Genomic DNA, 24986 nt, shown 5'->3' on the forward strand with positions numbered 1-24986 from the left:
TGTTTACTGGGTAAAGAGTACTTTTTTTGTTTTAGAATACACTATATGTAATGTCCTGTAGATATTTTTAAGTTGAAATGTACATTTAATATTAAATATGCTAAAATATCAAAACATGCTTCTTCAAAAATACCATACCAATGTATTTTTCCAGTCTTACTTTCAAGTTGCATTAAAACGTAACCACAGTCTACGGGAAATCTCACCATCCAGTTCAAATTTTCCATCTTCTCTCGAGCACGTATCTCCTGTTTATCTGTACTCTTCTTCATGCAACATGTTCGAGCACACACTTTGAGTAGCCCTGGGCTGGATGCTGGAGATATTCAGAGAAAAAGACACAGCTCTCCTTGAAGACACTCAGAGATTGCAAAGTAATTAGAATAATGTGATCTGTGTCTCCATGGTAGAGTCTTCATAGCTGAGTTGGAAGACAAGTAAAGAAAGTGGGAGGGGAAGTATAGCAGGTGAGCAGATATTGTATGGCAAGGGCCTGAGACTTGGAGAGTGCGGTAGGTTTTAACTGACATGGCTTCCTAGAGGGTAAAAAGGGGCCACAGAAAGATACGGAGCAGGGACCACCTCCTATGCAATGCCCTGCAGCCTAGCTATTTTAAGGGTTTGTTTGTTTCTTGTTTTTGTTTTTGTTTTTTTTTTGCTGAAGAAGATTCACCTTAAGCTAACATCCGCTGCCAATCTTCCTCTTTTTTTTTTCATATGTGAGCTACTGCCACAGCATGGCCACTGACAGATGAGTGGTGTAGGTCTGAGCCCGGGAACCCAACCTGAGCCGTGGAAGTGGAGCATGGAACTTAATCACTAGGCCACTGGGGCTGGCCCATATTTTAAGGATTTTAAAAACAAGAAATTCTAAACATGATCAGATCTATGTTTTACAACTTATACTGGGAGAACTGTGAAAACTGAATTGGATATAAGAAATTTAAGGGCAAAGAAATAATTCAGAAGGCTAACTGCTGTTGCTTTCACAGGAGAAAATATAAGGGGTGAACAAGGCAGGGACAGTGGAAACTGAGAAGAAAGAAAGGGGTGAAGAGGTACTAACTGTGCCCTAGATCCCAGGCCTTCCTATGTACTAAGAAAAACTGCTTTTTACATTTTTCTCTACCTCTCATATATTATTTATTAATAATCCAGAAGTAATGAGTTAGAACTAATATGTATTATCACTTTGCACCAGGCTCTATAACAGTGCTTCATATGCATTATTTAATTTAATTTTCACCAAATTCTTTTTTTTTTAATTTTTTGTTTATTGCAGTAACATTGGTTTATAACATTGTATAAATTTCAGGTGTACATCATTATACTTCTATTTCTGCATAGATTACATCATGTTCACCACCCAATAATTTTCACCAAATTCTTACAGGAACTTTACTAATAAGGAATCTGAGGCACTGAAGCAATTTGTGCGAGATCACACCTCTGGTCAGAAGCAGAGACAAAATCCAAACCCGTTTTGTCTGAATCCAAATCTGATGCCCTTACCTCTCACCCCCACCCCACACTGCTTTCTGTTCCCCTATTCTCACCCTCATCCACTCCCGGCCTTTTAAGCTGAATCAGTCCTCCTGTTCCTTCTTTCTTCTTTTTTTTTCTTGTCCTCCCAAAGCCCCAGTACATAGTTGTATATTCTAGTTGTAAGTCCTTCTAGTTCTGCTGTGTGCGCTGCCGCCACAGCAAGGTTACTGACAGACGAGTGGTGTAGGTCCATGCCTGGGAACTGAACCAGGCTGACGAAGCAGAGAACACCGGACTTGAACCACTAGGCCATCAGGGCTGGTTCTGTTCTTCCTTCAAAGAAAAACTTATTTTCCCTCTAATCTTTCCAACTACTGTCCAATCTATTTCTTTTCATGTAATATTGGTCTCGAACCCCTGCAATATCTATCTTCTCACTAGCCATTTTCTCCTTAAATTTCAACCATTTGGTTTCTGTGCCTTCTAAATTTACTTACACTAATTATTGCCCTGAAAAATTCAAAATAACAAGAAATCCTGCATATCCTTGTGCTCAGCAAAGTACTTTCCATTATTAACCACTCCTTTGTTCTTGAAACTATTTTTCCCCATATGCACTGCAATACTTTGCTCTCCCAACATATTCCCCTGTCACCCTAGTGGTTCCGTCTTGGCTTCTTTTCTTAGTTCTTTCCTGATTAAAAAAAAAAAAGGAGAAAAAAAATGTTCCTTTTTTTCTTCTGTGTTCTGTTCCTGCCACTAGAGGTGCTGGGTTTTGGCTTATTTCCTTTTTTTTTTTTTTTTGTCCTCTGCTGTTCTCTTTCAATATGATCCCTCAACTTACTCTTCACATTACAATTTTTATTATCGTGATAGAATATAAACATCCCTCTCCCTATCTTAATTTCTCAACATTTTTTCAAGACATAATTTCAAATCAACTTTGAAGACTTCTGCATCAGTAGTTTACTGACAACATATATTTTACACGGCCTCCCCAAACAGGCTTGCACTGCCAACCAAGTCACCTTCCCCCTTTTCCTTCTGTAAACAGCAAATAAGTACACAAAGGATTCATTCTGCTGTTAGTTTAAGCCTTTTGCCTGACTTCCATCTCCCCAAGTGCTTAGATTTCTTTGTTCGTGAAAATAAATGCCAACCAGGTATTACGCTTACAGCATTAAAATTGAAGCCTGCGGGTGATAACATGAAAAAAAAGTGACTAGGTCAGCGGAATAGCCCTGGCTGAACGCATCTGAGCACACAGCTTGTACTCAGTTCCTGAAAGACGGGGAACCTCTGTCCCACACTTAACTAGGAGCCTCCAAAGCTGCTATGATTCAACGAGTAAGCATTCCTTGAACCAACAATTCACCAGGGTAACAGCGACTCTGGAAGTCCTGCGCAAGTCAGTGATGACAGTTCCTACAGGGCGCTCTCAAGATGACACACAATGGACACTGATCTGAAACATAAGTGCCAACAAGATTCCTAAAGTCCCAGCCTCGAAATGATATGATTCAGGGGTTTCCGGCCAGAGCTCAGTTGACTTTTCATCTCTAATATCTGTACAAGTTTGTCAAAAACACAACTAAGTAAAAAACAATGGTGTTAGTTACCTCCGCTCCCTTCATCCCCACCCCAATGGCCATGAGATGGGAATTCAGACACTTAGAGTAAGACAAAAGAGCAACATCCCTAAAATTTTGCTTTTTTGTTTGTTTCTGTTTTTTTGATGGGTGGGGGGATGGGAGGGGAGGACTTGGGGGCGGGAGGAGGAATTCAGGCTCTCAAGTCTCTCCTCTGCCCTCCTTTTATCAGGGTGGTCTTGAGCGCACTGAAGGGAAATCTTTTCTAGAAATAACCTTTCTGCTTTTCGTGTCAGCTCCCCACCAGTCACGCAGCCAGAGGCTGAGGGGCGGCTCTGACCTGGCCTTGGCTGCGAGTCAGGAAGGCAAAGATCGCGAAGCTTGGCGCCTGGGAGCGCTCAGAGCCAGGTGACACAGTCGTGGGTTCCCCGGCGCTGGCTTGACAGTTTCCTCCCCGCCCACTCGCAGGAGAGCGCCCAGCTGGGCTGCACGCGCGCGCAGGGGGCCATAAAAGCTGCGGCCGCGCCGCGACGCCGAGCTCGCCCACCGCCCGAGCAGCCGCCGCACCATGCATGTGAACGGCAAAGTGGCGCTGGTGACCGGCGCGGCGCAGGGCATCGGCAGAGCCTTTGCAGAGGCGCTGCTGCACAAGGGCGCCAAGGTAAGTGCGGCACCCGACCGCAGAAACCTGTCTGCCCACCCTGAGACTCGCCCCCCCAGCCGAGGGGCTCCCGGGGAGAAGAGGAGGCAGTCCCCGAAGTGCCCAGTTTGCTACTTCCAAAAGCTACTTTAAGGCTTAGGCTTTCGAGCAGACCTCGAAAGCGCCTGGGAGAGAACCTGAACTTTGCTGAATTTCAGGTTCAAGAGAGCAGCGTCCTGTTGTTTATTTACTCTTCGTCTGACTGTTTCCAGAGCCGCGCAGCACCTCGATTCCTCTCCTCTTGTCTGTAGGTAGCGCTGGTCGATTGGAATCTTGAAGCAGGTGTAAAGTGTAAAGCTGCCCTGGATGAGCAGTTTGAACCTCAGAAGACTTTCTTCATCCAGTGCGATGTGGCTAACCAGGAACAACTGAGAGGTAAGAGAGGGGAATCAATCCATCAACGGGGAACACGCCCCGAGCAAGCAATAACCTGCAGGCAGCCCGGGCCAGAGCCAGCCTCGGTGCAGGCAGCTCGACTACCTCCTGGGGATCAGCTACCTCGAAGATAGCTGGGACTGTTGTGTTTCCTGCTGACATCCCAATAGCCATAAAAACTAAGGGGGGAAAACAGCCAAAACTGCTTGAGAAATTCTTTTATTTTAGTCATTTGGCAGCACTTAATGTAATCAAAATAACTTCGTGTATTCCAAGACAGTGCTGCTACAGTAATTATTAAATGATTGAAATGGCAGATGGAACTTGGAAAGTTAAAGTGGGCTAAGGGACTGTGACAAACAACTTCTCCCAGAAAGCTGGAAGACACAGAGTCCAATGACAATCAAATGTGGCTGTGTTTCTCTTTTAAACATACTAGAATGCAAGATCAAGGATCATCATCACAGATGTGCTAGATGCTTTTAACCAGATGTTCTCTCTGGTTTTTCCCCTGTGGGATAGTACTTTAAAAATAATAGCTGTACTGGGGTGTTAGAACTGCAGAAGAAAAGTTTCTATCAGACTTTCCTCAGTGCTTTCCTGTTTCTGTCTACTCCGTTAAAATAGACCAATCTACTTCTAAATATCAGGGGCAATATTAGCGTAGACAATAAACAGATTTGGTCTGAGGCCCAAATAGATTGGGCCCAAAAAATAGAAAAATAAAATAATTGTATTTCACAAAATTTTATTGAAAGACTGAATCAATTGTTAGGTGCATGTTTAATCAAGGGAGCAAAAAACTTCCATAAAAGTCACTCTAGTACTCCCGTTCTTAAAGCATCACTGAAGTGTGAATTTCTTTGAAAATGTTGGGATGTTCTGTAAGAGAGTGAAAATGGAGTTCTATGTTACAAGGCAGTGTTCCCCTACAGTTAAGGGAAATTGTTTTAAAGGAGGTTATGTAATTAAAATCTGAAAATGCTAATAAAGATCTATAACATGGATTGCAAGCATGAGTAGAAGAGATCCGTAAACACAGATTTTTGCCAGAGGATAAAGTTTTATTAATTGCACATGATATTTTGGAGCAAGGATAGACTCATATCAAATCTCAACATCCATGCTGATGGAATAGGGAACAGTATAGATCATCTGAAAGCTATTTCTGAGTTTGTGTAGTTTCACATGTGACATTTAGCTTCAATTGTTTTGCTTTCCAGTGTTTAAAACTAGTACCTTGGCTGTAAACACATTCCTTAAGGATAAATGATTATAGAGGAAGAAACTCAGACACATACTGAGTGACCAGGAGAAGGTCACTCATTTCTCATGTTGGTCATGAGAAACCCACGTGTTGTCTGGACATCAGCATTTATTTGCATTTAAGAAAATTATGACATTGACTCTTTCGATTTCAGGATTTAATGCTGCCTACAGCTTTTGAAGCTATTTAGACATGGGCCAAGGGAGACTTCATTGAAATCATAGAAATACAGAGGTGAAAACGTTCTTGGAAATGATCTAGACATAACTCATTTTACAAATGAAAAAAATGCAACACAGAGAATTTACGTGAATTTTAAAGAGTACCACAGCATGTAAATATCAGCAAGAGCTAGATTGTCAGTCGCTTGAGCCCAGAATTCAGTGGTATGTCAGAAAGAAGATGGTGTATTATACATTGGTAAGAGCAGAGTATAAAGAATGCAGTGGAGACCAGAATGAGGAGAGAAAATTGAAGAAGCAATTAGACATACAGATTTAACAACCTAATTTCCCATAAGGTGTGAGTTCTGAAGAGTAGAACATATTTAGGATGGAATGCCAAAAAAACAAATAGGATTCCTTAGATGTTTTCTACTGGAGGACCTTTTCTGGAATCAATTTGAAATCGTAAAAAGCAGTTTAAAAATTCCATGAAAAAGTAAACAGTTTTTATTTTGTTGTTGTCTCCCATTCCAGTATAGTAAAGGGTGCTGTAAAGGGTGTGTATTAGAAAGTCTTGGCACTGTTTTTGGCAATTAACTTGCACAATAATTTATCCATTCAGGAACTGATTAATTCATGCCCTCCTCAGTATATCTGATGGTTGTTAATAATTCTATGATTTTGTTTCAATCAAAATAAAGTTTGTGTGGATCTGCTTTTTTCAAGGAACTCCTATGTTGGCCTCAAGACCTGAGAACACATTTCTCTCATTTGGAAGAACAATCACGATTGTTAACTATAGTCTCAAGTAATAGAACTAGAACCAATAGTTCAAAGGCCCAGGGAAGCAAGTTTAAATCAATAGAACTATGTAAAAGTCTGCTCTGAGAAATAATGTGTTTCTCAGTGCAAAAATGGTAACGCCTACTATGAACTGGCTAAGAAGGATTGTCAAGGACTGGATATGTGGTTGGACTAATGTAATGGGTGACCTTCAGGCCTCAGAATCTATGCAAACTTTACCCTGGTTGAACATAGTTTTTATACAAACTAGTAATACAGAGCAGTAATAATAGAAAAGTAAAAGACTGAAATGGTAAACATAAAATTACAGTAATCAAATAAAATCAACTGAATGAAAAGTAGACTTTTACTCACTAGGATATCAAAAACTCCCTGAAGTGATCGTAATGGATCTGAATACGCGAGAAGACTTGTGTTTAATATAACGCTTTATGAAGATAATATGGCTTATTAAATGAAAAGCATGTTTGTCATAGTCTAAGCCACAGAATTTCAGTAACTTCTTCAAGACAGATACTGGCTGCCCACACTGACTTCCAAGAGCTCTTAGCTTAGGATGCTCAGTTCTCTGATAAAATTTACTCCATTATGTTACTGCTTATAGAACTTTAATGTGCATACAAATCATCTATGAATCTTACTAAAGTTAAGATTCTGATTCAGTAGGTCTGTGGTGGCCAGAGAGTCTGCATTTCTAACAAGCTCCCAGGTAATGCTGAATGATGCTGCTGCCTCACAAACCACACTTGGAGAAGCGAGGCATTAAGTTACAGTCTAAGAGCGTAATTTTCACTATGAGGGCGGATAAAGAAAAATTCATTTCAGGGCATAGGATATGATTTAAATGTACATGTGGAAAGTATGAATGTATCTATAATGCCCTTTTTTTTAATTAGATACTTTTAGAAAAGTTGTAGACCACTTTGGAAGATTGGACATCTTGGTCAATAATGCTGGAGTGAATAATGAGAAAAACTGGGAAAAAACGCTGCAAATTAATTTGGTAAGCTATCTTAGCTATGTTTATTGCCTAAAATTATTTAACGATATGTTCTTTTTAAAGGAAAAAGGTTCTTATATTCATGAAAACATTACAATGACCTATAATATAGAAAAAGGGAAGTTACAGAAAGCTAGGAAAAAAGCATTTCCTTTTATAAATTGGAAGACATTCAAGACTTTTAATTATGAAAATAAATCTATCTTAAAATAGTAAAAGGAAATATGAAAAAAATGGTTTATTGCATAATTTAAGAGTCGGTCCACAGGTCAAACTAGCCTACCACCTGTTTTTCTATAACCTGCAAGCTAAAAATGGGTTTTACATTTTTAGATGGTTGAAAAAAAGTTAAAGGAAGAATAATATGAGATATATGAATACAATCATATATTGCTTAACGACGGGGATACACTCTTAGAAATGCGTCGTTAGGCGATTTCATTGTTATGCAAACATCACAGAGTGTACTTACACAAACCTAGATGGTATAGCCTACTACACACCTAGGCTATATGGGACTAATCTTACAGGACGACTGTCATATACATGGTCCATCATCAAGTGAAACATTATGTGGCGCATGACTATACAAAAGTTAAATTTCAATGTCAATAAAGTTTTATTGGAACACAGCTACAGTCATTCGTTTACATATTGTCTCTGGCTACATTCATGCTGCAACAGCAGAGTTGAATAATTGTGACAGAAACCCTATGATGTGCAATGCCTAAAATATTTAGGCATCTGGCCCTTTACATAAAAAGTTTGCCAACCCCTGGCTTATTTATTTAAAAAATAAATCTTTAATTCCAGAACTGTAACAGAAAACAAGGCTAAAGTGACTATTGGACTTTGTTAAGACTTTTATCCTGAAAATCAGTGTGTTTGTGTAATTTCCATAATGTTTGATGATTATTTAGCTCTTAAATTATAAAAATGTACAATTAGGAAATAAAATTTCTGTTTTATCCATTGTATCACAAGTTTGTTGGTTACCTCATTTTATAAACACACTTGACGTAAGGTATTGGGGCTTAGTAAAACTCAAACCTAAAAGCATTTTGCTAAAGCAAAATGTCAGAGCTGGGCTGTGAATGGAGTTACCCTGCCTTTGTTAAGGTCATTCTTACTAGTCTCACTGAGCAGGCATGTATAAAGTATAGAGGGACCTCTGTGTGTGTATAAACATACGGGGAATGGCCCCCGACTTCATGATATTCTCCTAGGTTATTATAAACTCCTTAAAAACAGGAACTGTGTTATGTTTTCCTTGGTTCCTTTCTCAGTAATCAACATGGTATCTTGAAGATAGTGCTTAGTCAATAAATGTTTGACTTGAATTGACATTCCCATGAGTAATTACTTAACTGTAATAACTTGATGGAAGTAATGAGAATTACATTACCTCACAAAAGAGCTAAATCTGTAAGCACCGCTTTGATAAGGGTACAAAGTTGCTCCCCAAACTTGACAGGTGCCTAAAATTCTTTAACCGAGAACAAAAGGTACTATTTTAAAATACACACCCTCTTTCCAGTTCTTTTTAAAATTTGTCTCAAGTATTCCTAGATATCATATTTCAAAATAACTTTAAAAGCTATTTGTCAAGTTTCCCTCAAAAGCCTCTGGGATAAGTGTGGGAGCACACACGGGTGTGTGTATGTGCGTGTGTGTGTGTGTGGTTAGAGAAACCTGATGACTGCTTTTCCTAAGTTGAGACGATTCTATGATTTTCTTCTACTTTAGGCTAGTAATGTAGTGAAATGAAGTATTTTTTGACTGTGAACCATACTTACATCTCTTGGCTAAATCTTACTTTATCATGGTATATCATTGTTTAATACACCTTTGAATTTGCTTAGTTAATACCTAATTTAATTTTATATTTGTCTCTGTCTGCTTATAAGTGAAAGGATCTTATAATTTTCTTATGATATTCCTATTTGGTTTGAATGTCAATTACTTCTTTGCTTACTTTTATCTCCTTGATCTGGCAGTTTTTGAACAGAATGCAATCATCTCTCAAATGACAAATGTTAATTTGCCTGCCTCTTTCAGTAATTCTGTCAGTTTGGACTCTATATTATAAACTTATAATATTTAGAGCGTAAATTGCTGGTGATTATAATTTATTGACCTTTGATTTTTTTAAAGTTGTACCTAATTTGCAACCTATAATGTTTTTGATCCATTCTATATTTCCATATATGAAATTGGTACCCATGTTTTCTTTTGGTTCACATTTACCTAGGCTTATCTTTTTTTGTTACTTTATTTTGAAAATGTAAGTAACCTTTTATGTTAAATTTGTCTCTTGCTGACAGTATAGTGTGAGATCTTTTTAAATCACATCTGGGAACATCTGTTTTTTATATTTGTGAATTTAAGCCACTTAGATTTATTTTTACTCTTCTCTTAGGATTTATTTCTTCCACTGCAGTTCATATGTTATGTTTACTAAGTTTTCTTTTTGTTTTTGTTTTTTTTTACATTCCTTTCTTAAATTCCACTGGATAGCTTTAATTTTCTTCTGCTGCTAAGAAAACTGTACATTTTATATTTAATCTTCAGTGGTTACCCCTGACTTATTTTGAACCATATTTCATTAGATCCTTTGGCTGCCAGATAAAACAAAAAAATTTGAATATACAACCAATTGGGAGCTTCAGGAATTTTTAAGAATATGTTTTTATAAACTATGCCGCTCTCCAAAACCACGTAAAGTGACAAGAATTTTTTAATTTAGCTATGCTAATGAAAAGGCACAAATTGCACAGCAGCCTTCTCCCTTTAGCGTCACTACTGATATTTTTAATAGTTTCTTCAGTAATATCTACAGATATTTTATAGCTAAAGGTCACTAGGGTATAGAGTTCCTATATTCAATGCATTCAGAATGGACACATAACATGTCTTTCCTGAGAAATTAGATGTCAGAAGACAGTGTGCAATGATTAGAGTTAATATAAAGAAACCTGAAAATAATGAAAAGATTATTACAAAGGCAATAGGATTTTAATTATCTGTCTTCATCCGGCTGAGAGGGCATGTTTGCTTTAATATAGCCTGGATGAATAAACACCTGCTCCAAGTTGGAAAATTCCTGCGTTATCTGCAAATAGAAAATTCTGGAAGACTAGGGGAATTTTATTTGACTGCTTTGATTACAACTCACTCTCTAGGATCCTTCCTCATTGAAGTTCAACTGGCCTTTATTTTTCTTTGGACTCTGCTGACATAGGTCACTCCTTAGCTTAACTCCAGGGACTGATGGCGTTTATTTAATTTTACATAGAGACAATAAGATATAACCTGTATAACTTAAAAGCATGTCACTTCCTCTTCTACCTGCGACACCTATTGCAAGAATGGATTAGATTCTGACCAATCATTGTCCTTCCAACTTGATTATCTCTGTTACTATAATGCAAATATTTGTGTGTGGTTTATATAAAAATTTTTTTTAGACTCTGCTCTGGATGTACTTTGCCTCCTTATACAACTCCATGTGTGTTCTTTTGCATGTTTTTCCATGTTCCTGTCCATGTCAGAAAGTAACCACTTAGTTAAAGAACCTCACCACATATCTCTCTCTCTTCTGAAATCTTATGTAACATATTTATTCCATTCACAGAGGGCGTACCAATTTTAAATTTTATTAGAATTATTTTATTTATGCTAGTATCCTATGAGCTCTTTCAAGGCAGAAAATTGTTTTGTGTACAGAGTAGATGTTTAATTAATATTTATTGTATAAGTAAACTGCCATACTATGATATTTTACATACATGGATATTCATTTTTGTGTTTTAATACACTATTTGGATGATTTCCTAATACATCAGTGTTGACCAACAATATCATCTGTTCTTTCACTTTTACTCCTTACCAAATTTATTCCTTCCTTATTCTTCACTCAGCAGAACTCACGACTTTTCCCACACAAGAGATACATTAAACCTCTTCCCCATCTTTTGTTTCTACTAGGCTATTCTGTGCTTCCTCCTTGGTCTGAAGCCAACTCTAGCAGCCTATTTGTAGCTGCTCAGAGCTCACAAAGAATGTTCAGCAAAGAATGAGTCTTTGTATAACTATCAAAAGTTACTCTGACAATTGGCCAGAGGTAGACTTAACTTTGAATATTGATAAGGCCATTCTGTAATGTACTTCTTTTACATTTTGAAGATTTCATAAATCTAAACAATTCATCCCGGCCAAGTGGGATTTATCATCTAATTTGGACATATAACTAACATATATTGAATCTCTTAGTATATTCAAATAAAAATTAAACAAAATAGATGGCTATTGTTAGTGGTTGTTTTTTTCAGAAATACAAGGGTTGACTAAAGATTTGCACTGAACTGGGTATGCATTTAGAATTAGTCAAAACTAGATTTCAGTCCTGAATTTAGAATTCATGAACTTTTATTTCATTTCTCTAATCATGAATTTCCCAGTTTGTGAAAGGAGGAAGGTAATCTCCATACCTCTGAGAATGATTAAGCTTAAATAAACCATAATTTGTATGAAGCATCCAGCACAGTACTACTACATAATATTCACTCAATAAATTGCATTTTCCCTCCAGGGTATAAAAACCTATACATTTCTTCATTCTCACTATCTCATTTCTATATGAGTTGGGGTCCTCTGTCCCACTCTACTTCTAATTGAAGAATTGAGGACATTGATAGAAACATTGTTGTCAAAACATTGTTGTCAAACGTACTCCTTTTTCTTGGCTCCCAAGGATGTTTATTACACAGTGAATTAGTAACTACTTTGTGTTATTGCTACTCTGTGATATCTAAAGATCCAGTTGAACTATTATAGTTAGGCAGAGCTTGCTAAATTATATGTAGCATCTGCAAGGGGGAAGACGATAATATTTACCCCCAAAATAAGCACAAATGGAAAAAATTTGAACATGAAAAAATAAAAGATAAAAAAAATTTCAGAAAAAATGGTCATCTAAATTAGTATTCCTTGAGAATTGGGTTGGAGAAAAGACAAGAAACCTGAAAAACAAAGTTTCATGATTTAGATGACAGAATTTAAAAAATTACAGTGTAGCACAAGAACCATAATAAACTAAAAGGAATCCCAGAGTGGAGGGAGATAAGGGAAATGACATATTAGGAAATTTCAGGAGCAAATGTATACACACACACGTTTTATGTATATATACATGTATGTTATAGGAACATATATACATATATGTATGTATATATATGTTATAGGAAGACATGATAAAAAGAATTAAATAAGCTATTACCATTTGTCCATTTATCTTTATTACTGGAGAATTCTTCCCAGTGTAAGGGAATTTAAGAGAGTGGTTTTTAAGTTATAGAATAATTTAATTAATGAAAAACATAATTTAAGATTTAGAATACAACATAATTACAATTTCAGTGTAACATATAAGAATTATGTCTTAATAACCAAAATATTGAGTAAGCATGTGTTGATTAGATCATTTTATTAATAATTGAATTTTTATTTATTCTCTATGAAATTAGACATAGGATTTTCTTTGAGAGTCAAGTACAAAATTTTAACTACTTTCACAAAACAGACTCAAATAATACTATAGATTCCAGCTACTTTGTGTTTGTAGCTAGAACATGTCTATAATTTTCATTTTCTTTTTTTTCTAGATGCTAGATATTATAATGACCCAATCTATGAAATATATAAACATTTCCAAAAGACAGAAATATATTTAGAATATTAACAAGAAACATTTTATTCTATCTATGGTTTTCTAATACTTCCTTTAATATACAATCTGGGATAAAGAAGAGATTGTTATAGTAAAAGAAAAGAGGTGAAAATATCATATATGTACAGCCAAAGCATTAAACCTTGTCTTGTAGATTTATCCTAAGAACGTTTTCATTTGAAAAGTTACTCAGTTCTTAATCTGATAATGGATAGGAAGATAATCCTTTATCCTCCTCACCAAAGACCTGGAAATAAATCTTGCTTTTAAAAAAAAAAGTTACAAATAAACAGTCCCAAATTTCCTATCTGGCTACATCTTGCAGATGTTGAAAACATAAAAGCGGGTGTCAGCAAAGCTGTAAATACCTGAGAATAAAAGCATAGCGCCAATATGCGTAAACAGAAATTCTGTTCAGACTTGCTGGAGACTTGGGCAGAAACTAGCAGAATCTAACTGACTTCAGTAATTTCAGCCATCTACATTTTTTCTTCTTATATAAACCATTAATGTTTTGTTTCTCCTTTTTAAAGGGACTCATGTGGAGATTTTACTTATTCTCCCTAAGCCTACTTAATATCAAACTGACACATGGCTTAAGTGAATAGAATCTTCAATTTACTTTTTTGTTCTAGAACTAAGGTAGAGAGGCAATTCTGAATGTTTGTCAAGAAAACTCCTAAACGACTTTTTAAACTAAAAAGAGGGTAAAACCAATATGTGCCCTCAGTTTCAGACTCATTATCTCTTGTATCACTTTCTCTGCAGTATTGTAAATGAAAGAAATAAGAATTAAGATAAAAAGTCAAAAGGAAATTTTCGCTTTTAAAAGTCTGAGTTGGAAGGGAGAGGAGTTCTTAAATCTAAAAGGGAAGATAAGTTTTCAAATATAAGTTTCATATCACAAGTTGGTTTTGGTAGTGATGAATTCTTAAATGTTAGAATAAAACAGAAAAGGTGCCTACACGTGGAGATGAGTAGTGAAGCAGAGTAAACCAGCAAAAGGAGTAAACAGCTGCAGGAGTGGTGAACAAACTGAAGTGATAGAAGTTACTGAAGACCATGTGTCCAAGTAACAGGAAATCCCCAACGCAAGCTGGGTAAAATGGTTATGTGATCTCACGCAACACAGAGTTCAGGCCTGCTTGACACTGCAGTTCAGTGATAGCATCAGGACCCAGTCTCTCTTCATCTTTCCACCTGCCATCCTTCATGGTGGTTTCATCTTAGGATGCTAGCAATAGAACTGTTCATTCCAGCCATCACACCCATACAAAGCAATGAAAAAGGAGTAATGTAATCATTTCTTCCTCGTTTTCTTAAGAGCAAAGAGAATTTTCTCAGCAACATCCTCTTCTACCACCCTTTGCCAGCCCAGACCCCACCAGCTGACTGCTCCTCAAGGTCTCACTGTCCAGAAATGGGTCACATGCTAGCTCCTAAACCAGTCGCTGGCAAGGAGAATGAGATTGCCATGACTGAATTGGATTAATTTAATGTCTGTACTAAAGCTGGGGAGATCACCTTCCTATGTCTTATATAGGAAAGAGGTAGATACAAATGCAAAATAGAGTTTTTATTAGGAAAAAAAAAAAAGAAAGAAATGATAACTGTGTAGGAAATTCAGAGCATCTACTATTGTATACTCCAAGAGCCAAGATAATTAAACAGACCAGATGAATATGGAATACCTGGACATGAGAACCATATGCTAAGAAGGGTAAATAAACTTTGTATTCAATAGTTAGAAAAGAAAAAGAATGTATAGAATTCTTGAAGATGCTGAGAATTGAGTTCAAGCGACAAAACACTATTTGGAATACAACCTTTATGATAAAATCTCAGATTGGGCAACTAAGTGAAGTGAAGTTTTGCAGAGATGTGATAAAGTTGCAGAGACAACTTTAGACAAACAAAAGAAAATCCAGGTCAATGACTAACTTTAAAAAAAGAAAACCATGTCAAAATCTTTCATTGATAATATTTGCAGAAATCTCCCTAGGTGTCTGGGATAGCAATAACAACTTTGGTGTGTGACTATATGGTAAAGTATAATGGCTCTGTTGCTTCTCCTATTTATGCTTCTGGATTAGGTTTCTGTTATCAGTGGAACCTATCTTGGTTTGGATTACATGAGTAAGCAAAATGGAGGTGAAGGCGGCATCATTATCAATATGTCATCTTTAGCAGGTAAGGACAGTTATTATGTTAATAATAATCTCTTATTAGTAATTTGGACCACAAAAATAAATCTTCAAAACATATTATCAACTTGGATTTGAAATTGAAACTGTTTAATTTTTTTTGTTTTTTTAATGATTCTATGGAATTTTCTATTGCATATTATCAAAAGTTTGAACTATATGTTTATAGTTTTTATCTTACTGCAGTACTATTTTAAAAAAACGTTTATATATATTTTCCCAGAGTTACTGTTTTTCAAAGGTTGTTGTGAGACTCCTAAGCACTAATGCATGTGAAAGAAAGCACCTTTGACAAAGTAAAAAGTACGAAAACCAATTTAAGGTATACTACTTGCATGTGATTTTAGTAAGAGCAGGTAATTTTAAAATATGGCATATACAGTAGTTGGGATATGCTATAGGGAAGGCCAGACTTTACCTCCACTCTCTTAGGATCTCTGGCTGGGCCTTAGAATTAAAGTGACATGAGATAGATTGACAGGTGAAGAGCATACAGATTTTCACATGTACCTGGGAGCCTCCGTAGGAAAGTGAAGACCCCAAGAGGTGGCTAGGCCTAAGGGTTTATAAACTAGGTTGAACAAGGAGAGGCAATTGTGGAAAAGTAACTAAAATATATGGGGAGACTAAAAGAAGATAAGAGTCAATTGATTTTAACAAGGTCTGCTTGTATGGACTTCTCTTGGCCTGGACTCCTGGTCTCTGGTGGTAAGAATGTTTCTTTCCTCCCAGTATAGGGAGGGCATCTTTTACACTGGAGTTTTAGCTCCAGCTTTCAGGAAGAAAAGGGAAGGTCAGAGTGCCCTACTTGCACCTGCTATTTTTTCAGGTGCTTTTACCTCAAAATAATCCTTATGCCAAAGTGGGATGTTTTAGGGTGGCATATTCTGCCACCCTTCAATGCTAACCTGCTGTAATAAATAGACCCAAACATGGAATGGCTTAAATATAGTATAAGCTTATTGATCACTAACGTAGCAGCCCAGGGTAAGATTCATGTTGCAGGGAACCTCTTCTGTATGCAGTCATTTGGAAAAGCAGACTGGCAGAAGCTCTTCAACATGGGGCTTCCAAGGTTACGCTGGCACTGGTGGACTCCTTTCTCTCCAACAGAAAGAGAAGGAGAACACTGAGCAGGCACAGCTGCTCTTCTAAAATCCCCAGCCCAGTAATGGCAAACGTGACTTCTGCTCATGTTCCAGTATAGATCTAATCTCATGGCTCACCTAACTATGAGATTTTGGGAAATGTCGTCTAGCTCTGTGCCTGAGGAAAGAATGGATTTCAGTGGAGGGTAATCATCTTTGCCACAACATGCAATCCAAACTATGGTTTTATTTAGGGCAGTGTGATTTACCACATTTCTCAATATTAGCTATAAACGTTTGGCAGGAACTTTTGGAGCAACTTAGCCAGGTGGCTTTACTTTTAAAGTTCTAGAAAAAATAGTCATCGGTGGTTCTTGAATAGTTCAAGTGAAATTATGAAGTTTTAGACGTCTAATCAGTATTGACAGCAAGTCTAAACTATTCATGTCCAAAAGTAGTGAGACTCTCTTAAATTATCTGGTTGGTTTCAGACTAGGCATTCCCCACCCCTCACCCTGTCCTCCACCTCCCGGCTCCTGTAGTATTTGAGGAGTCAGGTTTGGAGGTACCTGTGACCACACCAGTATCGGATTCTCAGCGTTTTTCTCATGCCTCTGGGAATCATTGTCAGATGGTCCTTAAACTACTGTAAACCTAGCACCAGTGGAGACAAAAATTCTCTTCCTTAAAAGTTCTCAAAAATAGACTAGCTTCTCCTTTTCTGGGTCACTTAAAGACAAAATGACATCCCTAAAGTTATTATAGACCTAGTTCTGTAAATTATTCAGGGTCATCTGGTTATTTTTTCTAATATGACATCTACTTATAAATTATAACATTTCAATTATAAGGATACATTAAAAGGTGAGAGCATGGGCAATACTTACAGAGATATTTGGCCCCAGAGAGGGCCAAATTTTAGATTCTGGGAGGCTGAAACCCTAAAGGCAAATTGTCAAGGCTAAATCTATGCTATTTTGAAATAAAATCATGAGAAAAAAATATATAAACAATTGGAGAATTAAAAAGAAATATGTAATATTTTATTAAAAATATAAATGTGAAAAAACCTGGTGTGGTGATCAAGAAATAATTCTATGGATTCTCTTTTAAGGCTAAGAGGGCTAGCAAAGCTTGGAGAACCATGACCACTCCAGGGAGCTCCTTGCCATTATATCTTTGGAGACACTGATTTCTTTCTCAGGAAGGCTGGAAGGCCTCAGGGTTGGATCAATTTAGGACTCTCTGGGAGAGATTCTGTACCATAAAAGGAGGCTTACTTCCCCCAAAAAGCGTAAATAGGGAAATGCAATGTAGTACTGCCTTTTATCCAATAAAAATATTTAAATATATAGTAACAACATTCATTGAGCACTCACTCTTTGCATGATACTATTTTAAACACTGTGTGTGTGCATTATCTCATTTAATACTTATAACATCCCTGTGAAGCAGATTCTATAGTAGCTATTTTGCAGATGAGGAAACCAAGACAGGAAAGTGTTTTGCATAAGCTTACACAGTAAGGAAGCAGTAGAGCTGGAATTCACAGGCAAGCAGCCTGATACAAGGCCCCTTATGTCTTAACCATTAGATTCTCTCTCTCATCTATCTATGAGTTTGTCTGTTAATCTATCTCTCTGTCTGTGTCTGTCTTAGCCTAACTGTGAAGTAAAAGAAACTCAATTCCTATAACGTGGTTAAAGCAGTGTAATTGGCTAGTATCTTCAGCCTCCTGGGCACAGCTTTAATCTCAAGACTACAGTACTAAACTAATCTTTTAAGTTTTTGCCCCATTTGACATCCGTAGTAAAGCCCTGAGAACATTTGGGGAGCTTAGCAAAGTCACAAGTCAAAACACGCCATTGAGAAGAGCGATTTAAGGATTACAATTAGACATCCACTTTGCTTTCTTGGCTGAGAGCTTGCTTTATCACATTACCCACCCCTGGGTGTTAATTCTCTTCCTACCTATCTCAGAGCCAATATTTGGAGCCATGTGTGGATCTTTCTCTAATCATGCAGGTAAAACAGTGAATGGATTTAAATTCAATGATAAGATCAGTTTGGTTTTAAATTACGTTTCTGGCACTCAACATTTAATGCATATCATAGCGTGCCAGACTGCTTGTCTCTCTGATATTCCTCCCAACTTGCAGGGTAACTCTATTTATAATGGTTAAATAGTTTATCTTTGTCCATTCTGCTTGATTTGGTACCTTCCTTCTTATGAAGGGAGGGCACTGATCCCACACCTGGTGCATTTACACTGTTTCCTAGTTACCACTGGCCCATCTGGACAGCCCTGCTATCTCTCCTCCCTCCCAGAGCTTTGTCCAAGGTGCCCTCATCTCAGAAAGAGTATTAAAATGTATTGTCTTGTACTTTATCCACTCACTAAGAGCTTCTATTCTTCCCGTAATGAGATTAGTTTGATAGAAATTCAGGATTTTTTAATAGCAAAAGAAGATAAATGTGGATCTCTCAGTCTTCACACTTTCCTTAGAAATGTTACAAATAATTTTATACACTTCAGGTCATAGCATGTTGGTGGAGGTCAGATGACCAAAAAAGTCTTTCAGGAGTTACCAGAGTCAAAGTATTTCTTTATTTTCCCCGGATTTATTGAGGTATAATTGACAAAATTGTAGGAAAAGTATTTCTAATGTTTGCTTCTTTGTGTTTTCCAAACTTTTCTTCCTCATAGATTTTTCCTGTTTTTCGTCCCACTGCTCACTCTATTAAAGGAATAGCTGTGGGTAATATTAAACCCAACCACAGTCTATCCTCGTGATCTCTGGCATAAATTCAGTGGAGTCCTTCACTGTCATAGTAAACCTTTAAGCTGACACACTGGTTTGGGCAGAGAAGTCAATGAGTAATGACCACTGACGCAGACCAAGTATCAGATGCAATTAATAAGTTTGACAAACAGAGGAGTAGTTCAAGTGGAGAGTGATTCCTCAGCAGAGTGAGGGAAGGGTGTGCGCCTGTCCGGAGTCACAGGAGTTGTTCTGATCATTGTTAACCACATGGACTCTGCTATACGAGTTTTTGTTTGTAAACATCATATATAAATCTGCACTGACTTTTGTCACATCCTTAACTATTATAAAAGAAAAAGTTGGAAGAAACAACAGAAAGAGTGAGATCTGGTTTGATGCAGATTATTAAACAGCTGTGCTCCCATAAGACATCCCTTAAGAATCAAGTGTGCTTCTTATATCCTTAGTTGCTTCAAATTGTGGAAAGGACAATGTAGTTATCACAGGAAAAGGCATCTGCCTACCAGTCCACTCTGATCTGCCTACACCATCAACTACTGAGGTCTTGGTGCTCACTAGGGGCTTTCTCTGCGCCTTTAAGCACGTCATTCAGTGGCATGAGATTTTGTGAGAGATCCTATGACAGTCTTATTTACTCTGTGTTGAGAATGTTAGAGTCTCAAAATAACACTTGAAAAATATAGAATTTTTTTTTAGCATGTCTTCAATACCAGGCCAGTGACGTACTCACTTGAGCTGTAAGTTTTATCTAAAATAATATAATTATCTTGCAGTTTGTATTAATGAGGAAGTGCTAAAGTTACCACTTTAAGTAACAAATTCAATCACACATGTTGAGCATTTACAGAAAGGAAATGGGGATATAACAGTAATTAGGCAAAGTTTCTACCCCAAAAGCTATATATCTGTATCTCTTATCAATGTGGCAGAATGAAATCCTTAGCGTAGCATGGGCTATTTAAACAGAGACATGATACTGAGTTGCAAGGCGTGGGTACTCCCATGGCCTGAAGAGCAGTAGTTGGACTGGAATGTCACAACAGACCAGAAATTTCAGGTGACTTAAGCATTGATCACCTTCCTTCATCTCCAGGCCAAAAGTAAGAAAATCACGTGGTACCACTCTCTGCAAATATTCCTGATATAAGGAAGGGGGCCTAACATATTTAGCACCTGCCAATTTCCAGGCATTGTGATAAACTATTGGCTATATTACATCACATTTAACTTTTCCCAGTCCATACAATAGAGGTCAATTTAATCATCTCCAATTTATAGTTGACCAACTAATCCCAAACAGGCTACCTTACTTGGAAAATGTGGTGAGAATTAGCACTAGAATTAATAATAAAAGCAATTTTATTTTGCTATATTTTAGCGTATGTCATGGAATTGATGAACTTAACGTTATCTGGCTTTTAATTGGTCAGATGCCAGCTGTTATGAATATGTGAGCCACCTTTCTTGTTTAGGACTGGCAAAGTTCTTCATGGTGTTCATTTTGCTGTCTTATGACTTAAAATTATTAAGACACAGACTAAAAGGAATCAGTAGGAAAGATTAAATATTTATAAATTGGCCTTTTGAGGAATGGATAAAAGATTTAGGGTTTCCTAGCCATGGGGAAAAAAAGACTATTAGGAAATGATTAGTCTTCTAGAATTTAACATACATAGACATTACCTAGGGACTTTGTTCAGATGCAGACTCTGACGCAGTAGGTCTGGGGTGGGTCCTGAAATTCTGATGTTGGTCCTTGGACCACGCTTGGAGGAGCCAGCCTCTAGTTTGCATAGGGATATTCTTTGAGTGGCTAAGGAAGTTCATCTCAGTTTCCTCTGATCACAGCACAGGCGATGACTGAACTTTTAAGAAGGAGGATTTTGGTGGAACGTTAGGAGCAACTTTCTGAGAATTAAAGTTAATTTTTAACAGGCAAAGTTACCTTTCTGGAAAGATTTTTTTTTATAGCAGACGTGGTAGTTGTATAAAAGCTTATGCCCCTCTTTATGTCGTGTCACACTTTAAACATGATTTGTTAATGGCAAACATGGGACTAAGGGAAAGAAGCCACATCAGATAAGGTGTTCTGGTATGTGGAAACATCACATAACGAGGAAGTCCACCAGTTACTTTGCTCGGCTTTCTGCACGAACGTAGATAAGTAGATTCTCAGTAGTTCTCCCTTTTTTTCTCATATTAGAGAAGTTACAGCTAAAAACAGACAGGTGGGTAAACAGTTTCTGTTTTGATTATGAAGAAAATGTGAAGGTTTCAGATTTTTGCTTTTTGGCACAGCTGCTGAGCTCAAGTTTATCATGCAAAGAACAGTGTCTTTAAATTCTCAACTTATTTTCCCACATTGAATTTCATAAGCACTTCTGTATAGTCTATTTTACGTGGTTTCTATCCATTTAAAAGAAAATGTGTTTGAGAATTCAGTACAATTGCCCTGTCTGAGCAGATTTCAGTTATATGCACAAAATCTTTTTGAGTTTTTACCTTCTATGAGATATAGAGATTAAAGTTATCTGTTGTAAATATAAGTAGAAAGAATATTCAAGATGTTGACCTAATGTGGAGATGGAAATTATATTCTCTTTTTCTAAATGACTTCCTTATTTGTTCTATAATTGCATATGTAATTTTCAGGTATTTAAAATTTTTTTATAATTATCTTGTCAGTGCTTTTGGTGTTATTATCATCAAATAATATTATTGTTGGTGTTATTATCCTGAGTGGGTAGAAAATATTTCTCTATGGGTAGAAGTTCCCCCTCTAGTGATAACTTTTTCCTAAATCTACGATCTAAATCTATGTCTGTTTATAACAGACATAAACCTGCTCCTAATTAGATGTGTTATATTTTGGAGAGCGCCATTTTGCAATTCTATAAGTAAATTTGCACAATGCCAGGCCCAGAATAAGTATTGAAAAACTTGTTCTTAACTTTTTTAATATAAAGTATCCATTTTTAACACAAGATTTCTCACAACATTAAACAAAATGACATTTCTTGAGAGACTGCTCTCTCCTTGTCACAATCCTTTGTTTTGTTGTTGTTCTTAAATCCTTTAACCTTAAGACAAATAATTTCCCTGTGCATATGGGAATTAATTTGCAAAATTTCAAAAACCCAAATTCATTCTAGCAACTGGTCCTGTAGTTATTATACTGGCAAAACTCTCTGTGAAGTCGGATGGGGTGATCTGGCAGTTCAACCAATGAAGTTCTACCCTACCCATGCACCACGGGTCCTCCTATTGGTTTTTCACATTTCAATAGAGTATATTTAAAATACTACTTCATTATCCTTTGTACTTAAAAGGTACTAAATACATTGTTCTTAAATGAATGTACTTCTATAAATGCTTTTGAATTAGGATTAGCAACAGTCCACAATTTGCCAAGGTTCAGAAACCAAACCAAGTTAGGACACTGTACCAGATTTGTGGCATTGTAGTGCAAAAGATACATTTTCATAAAAAGGTACCATGTGGATAAACAGGTAAATAAGTCAATAAAATAAGACTTGGAGATGTTTCATCTTAAGGAAAAATATTTAACTTTAATTTATATTTATATAAAAATAATAGCAAATAGTAGTACTTATTATATGCCGGGCACTGTTTTAAGTATTTTATGTAGTTAGCTCATTCAAGATTCACAGTAGCTACTATTACTTAACTACTGTAGTTCACAGAAGAAAAACACGTGGTGCACAGCAGTTACCCCTCCAAAGGTTAACATAGCTCACTGTGGTGGAGTCAAGATGAGTTCAGCCAGTCTGGCATACAGAGTCCAAGCCACTGCACTATAATCCTTCTAGATGAATTCCACTAAAAGGACATTTTTTAATGGTTAAATATTACAAGAAGTAACATTATGATAAAATAGTGTTCCTACCATTAGTTTTTTTTTTTTTTTTGTGAGGAAGATCAGCCCTGAGCTAACATCTGATGCCAGTCCTCCTCTTTTTGCTGAGGAAGATTGGCCCTGGGCTAACATCCATGCCCATCTTCCTCTACTTTATATGGGACACTGCCACAGCATGGCTCGACAAGCAGTGTGTCGGTGCATGCCCAGGATCCGAACCGGAGAACCCTGGGCCACGGCAGCGGATCGCGAGCACTTAACCGCTTGCACCACCAGGCCCGCCCCCCTCCCATTGGTTTTATACATTTTAATTGACTGTATTTAAAACTTGTTTTCATTTTATTTGGCACTTAATTGGTACCAAACACATATTTCTAAAATGAATTCACTCCTATAAAACCTTTTGAATTAGCACACACCATGTTTTAAGGAAAGAAAACTAATAGGAAATATGTCAGCAAATAACCCAAAGTTCCCTCTCTGGAGCTTGAGACAGAGTAAGAGATCCTGGCTAGAGATCTGGAATTTAAATTTGAGAATCGTGTGTGTGTGTGTGTATGTGTATGAGAGAGAGACATGGAGAGAATGAATTTCATCCACAGCAGAGGATAAGGTCACCTAGGGAAAGAGTGTGTGCATAGAAAAGCAAAGAGGGCCAGGCACAGCTCTGGAGTTCTCCAGCATGTTTCTGGGTCTGGTCACTGAGGAGGAGCCAGCAAAGGATGTGGGGAGGTTGCTGCTAGTGAGTGTGAGATAGAAGGTCACCAGCATAAAGAGGGAAGTGTTTCAAGAACAGCATAATTAACTGTCTTGGTTGCTGCTGAGGAAGGTATCAAGCAAAACGAAGACAAGAGATTTAGCCTTAGCAAGTTGTTTGTCATTGGCAACCTCCATAAGATCTGTTTGACTTGAGTGGTCAGATGAAAGCCTAATTAGAGTGAGTTGAGGAGCACGTGGGAGGTGAAGAGAATAGAGACGATGAATATAACAACTCTTTTTCAGTACTTCCTGTTGTCAAGAGAAATGGAGTGGTAGCTGGAGAAAGATATGAGACCAAAAGAGGTGCTATTTTTAGACAAGTGATATCAAGACATGTTCATATCTCAAAGAGAGAGATTCTCATTTGATTCTGTACTTGATAACAGTAACCACTCTACTCTAGGCTTCTTAAAATACTTCCATGTTTAATTTCTATGACACAATGCTTACCTTGTTTTCTTCCTACCTCCACTGGTTCGTCCTTCTCAGTCTCTTTTGCTCAGTCATCCTCCTCTACCAGAGGGCTGCCATGTATAGTTGTGCAGGTTGTAAATTGCAGGAACTTTTAGGGGCACAGTTTACACAAACTACCGTGTGAATGGTGTCCCCAGAGTCATACCATACACACCCTGCACAATTCCATGTGCTAACCCTGATTACCAGCCTCAGAACCCATTTTTCTTTGAAGCACACAGAAACAACATATGTTGTTGTTGTGGGTCTAAGGTAAATAACAGAATTATGGTTAACCGATACTGAAGCTAAACCACAATAGCAATATATTATACTTATAAAGGAAAAATGAGTCTTGAGATCCAATAGAAAATGTTGGCTTTCTTAAATATTTCCACCCCAATTAAAATCATTGTCAAAAAGAAAAATAAAAACTTTAAAAAAAAAAGCTTTTCTCCCACCATTTAGCTTCCCTTTTCAAAGCAGCAAACTGAGGTAAAAATAGTACATTTCTACATTAAAAGTCAATTGGCAAGTTGAGGAAAAAGTACTGCAGATCACTAACCCACCCTATCTGTTCAAAACATCAGAAGCAACAGTTAAAATCTACATGTGCTTGGGGGATATAGAAAAACTCTCTACTTAATAACTAAATTAACTACAACTTGCCTAAATAAAATAATTGAAAAATAGAATTCTCTTTATTT

General features: G+C 37.1%; 1 protein-coding gene across 2 annotated transcripts in view; it reads left to right on the forward strand.

Annotated features, from left to right (window-relative positions):
- The first annotated feature begins 3435 nt into the window (after positions 1-3435).
- Positions 3436-24986, forward strand: part of HPGD (15-hydroxyprostaglandin dehydrogenase) — a 30832-nt gene continuing 9281 nt past the window's right edge. The window contains exons 1-4 of one of the 2 annotated variants that reach the window (XM_087437410.1): positions 3436-3735; positions 4026-4149; positions 7281-7387; positions 15206-15302. In XM_087437410.1, the coding sequence (XP_087293536.1) occupies positions 3643-3735; positions 4026-4149; positions 7281-7387; positions 15206-15302 (421 nt within the window). In that variant the 5' untranslated portion in view covers positions 3436-3642. The remainder of the gene's footprint in view (positions 3736-4025; positions 4150-7280; positions 7388-15205; positions 15303-24986) is intronic. The other variant, XM_004433500.3, reaches the window with a different exon arrangement.

This window comes from Ceratotherium simum, chromosome 12, assembly GCF_057802395.1.
Source record: "Ceratotherium simum simum isolate JZ-2026a chromosome 12, ASM5780239v1, whole genome shotgun sequence".
Classification (NCBI taxonomy): domain Eukaryota; kingdom Metazoa; phylum Chordata; class Mammalia; order Perissodactyla; family Rhinocerotidae; genus Ceratotherium; species Ceratotherium simum.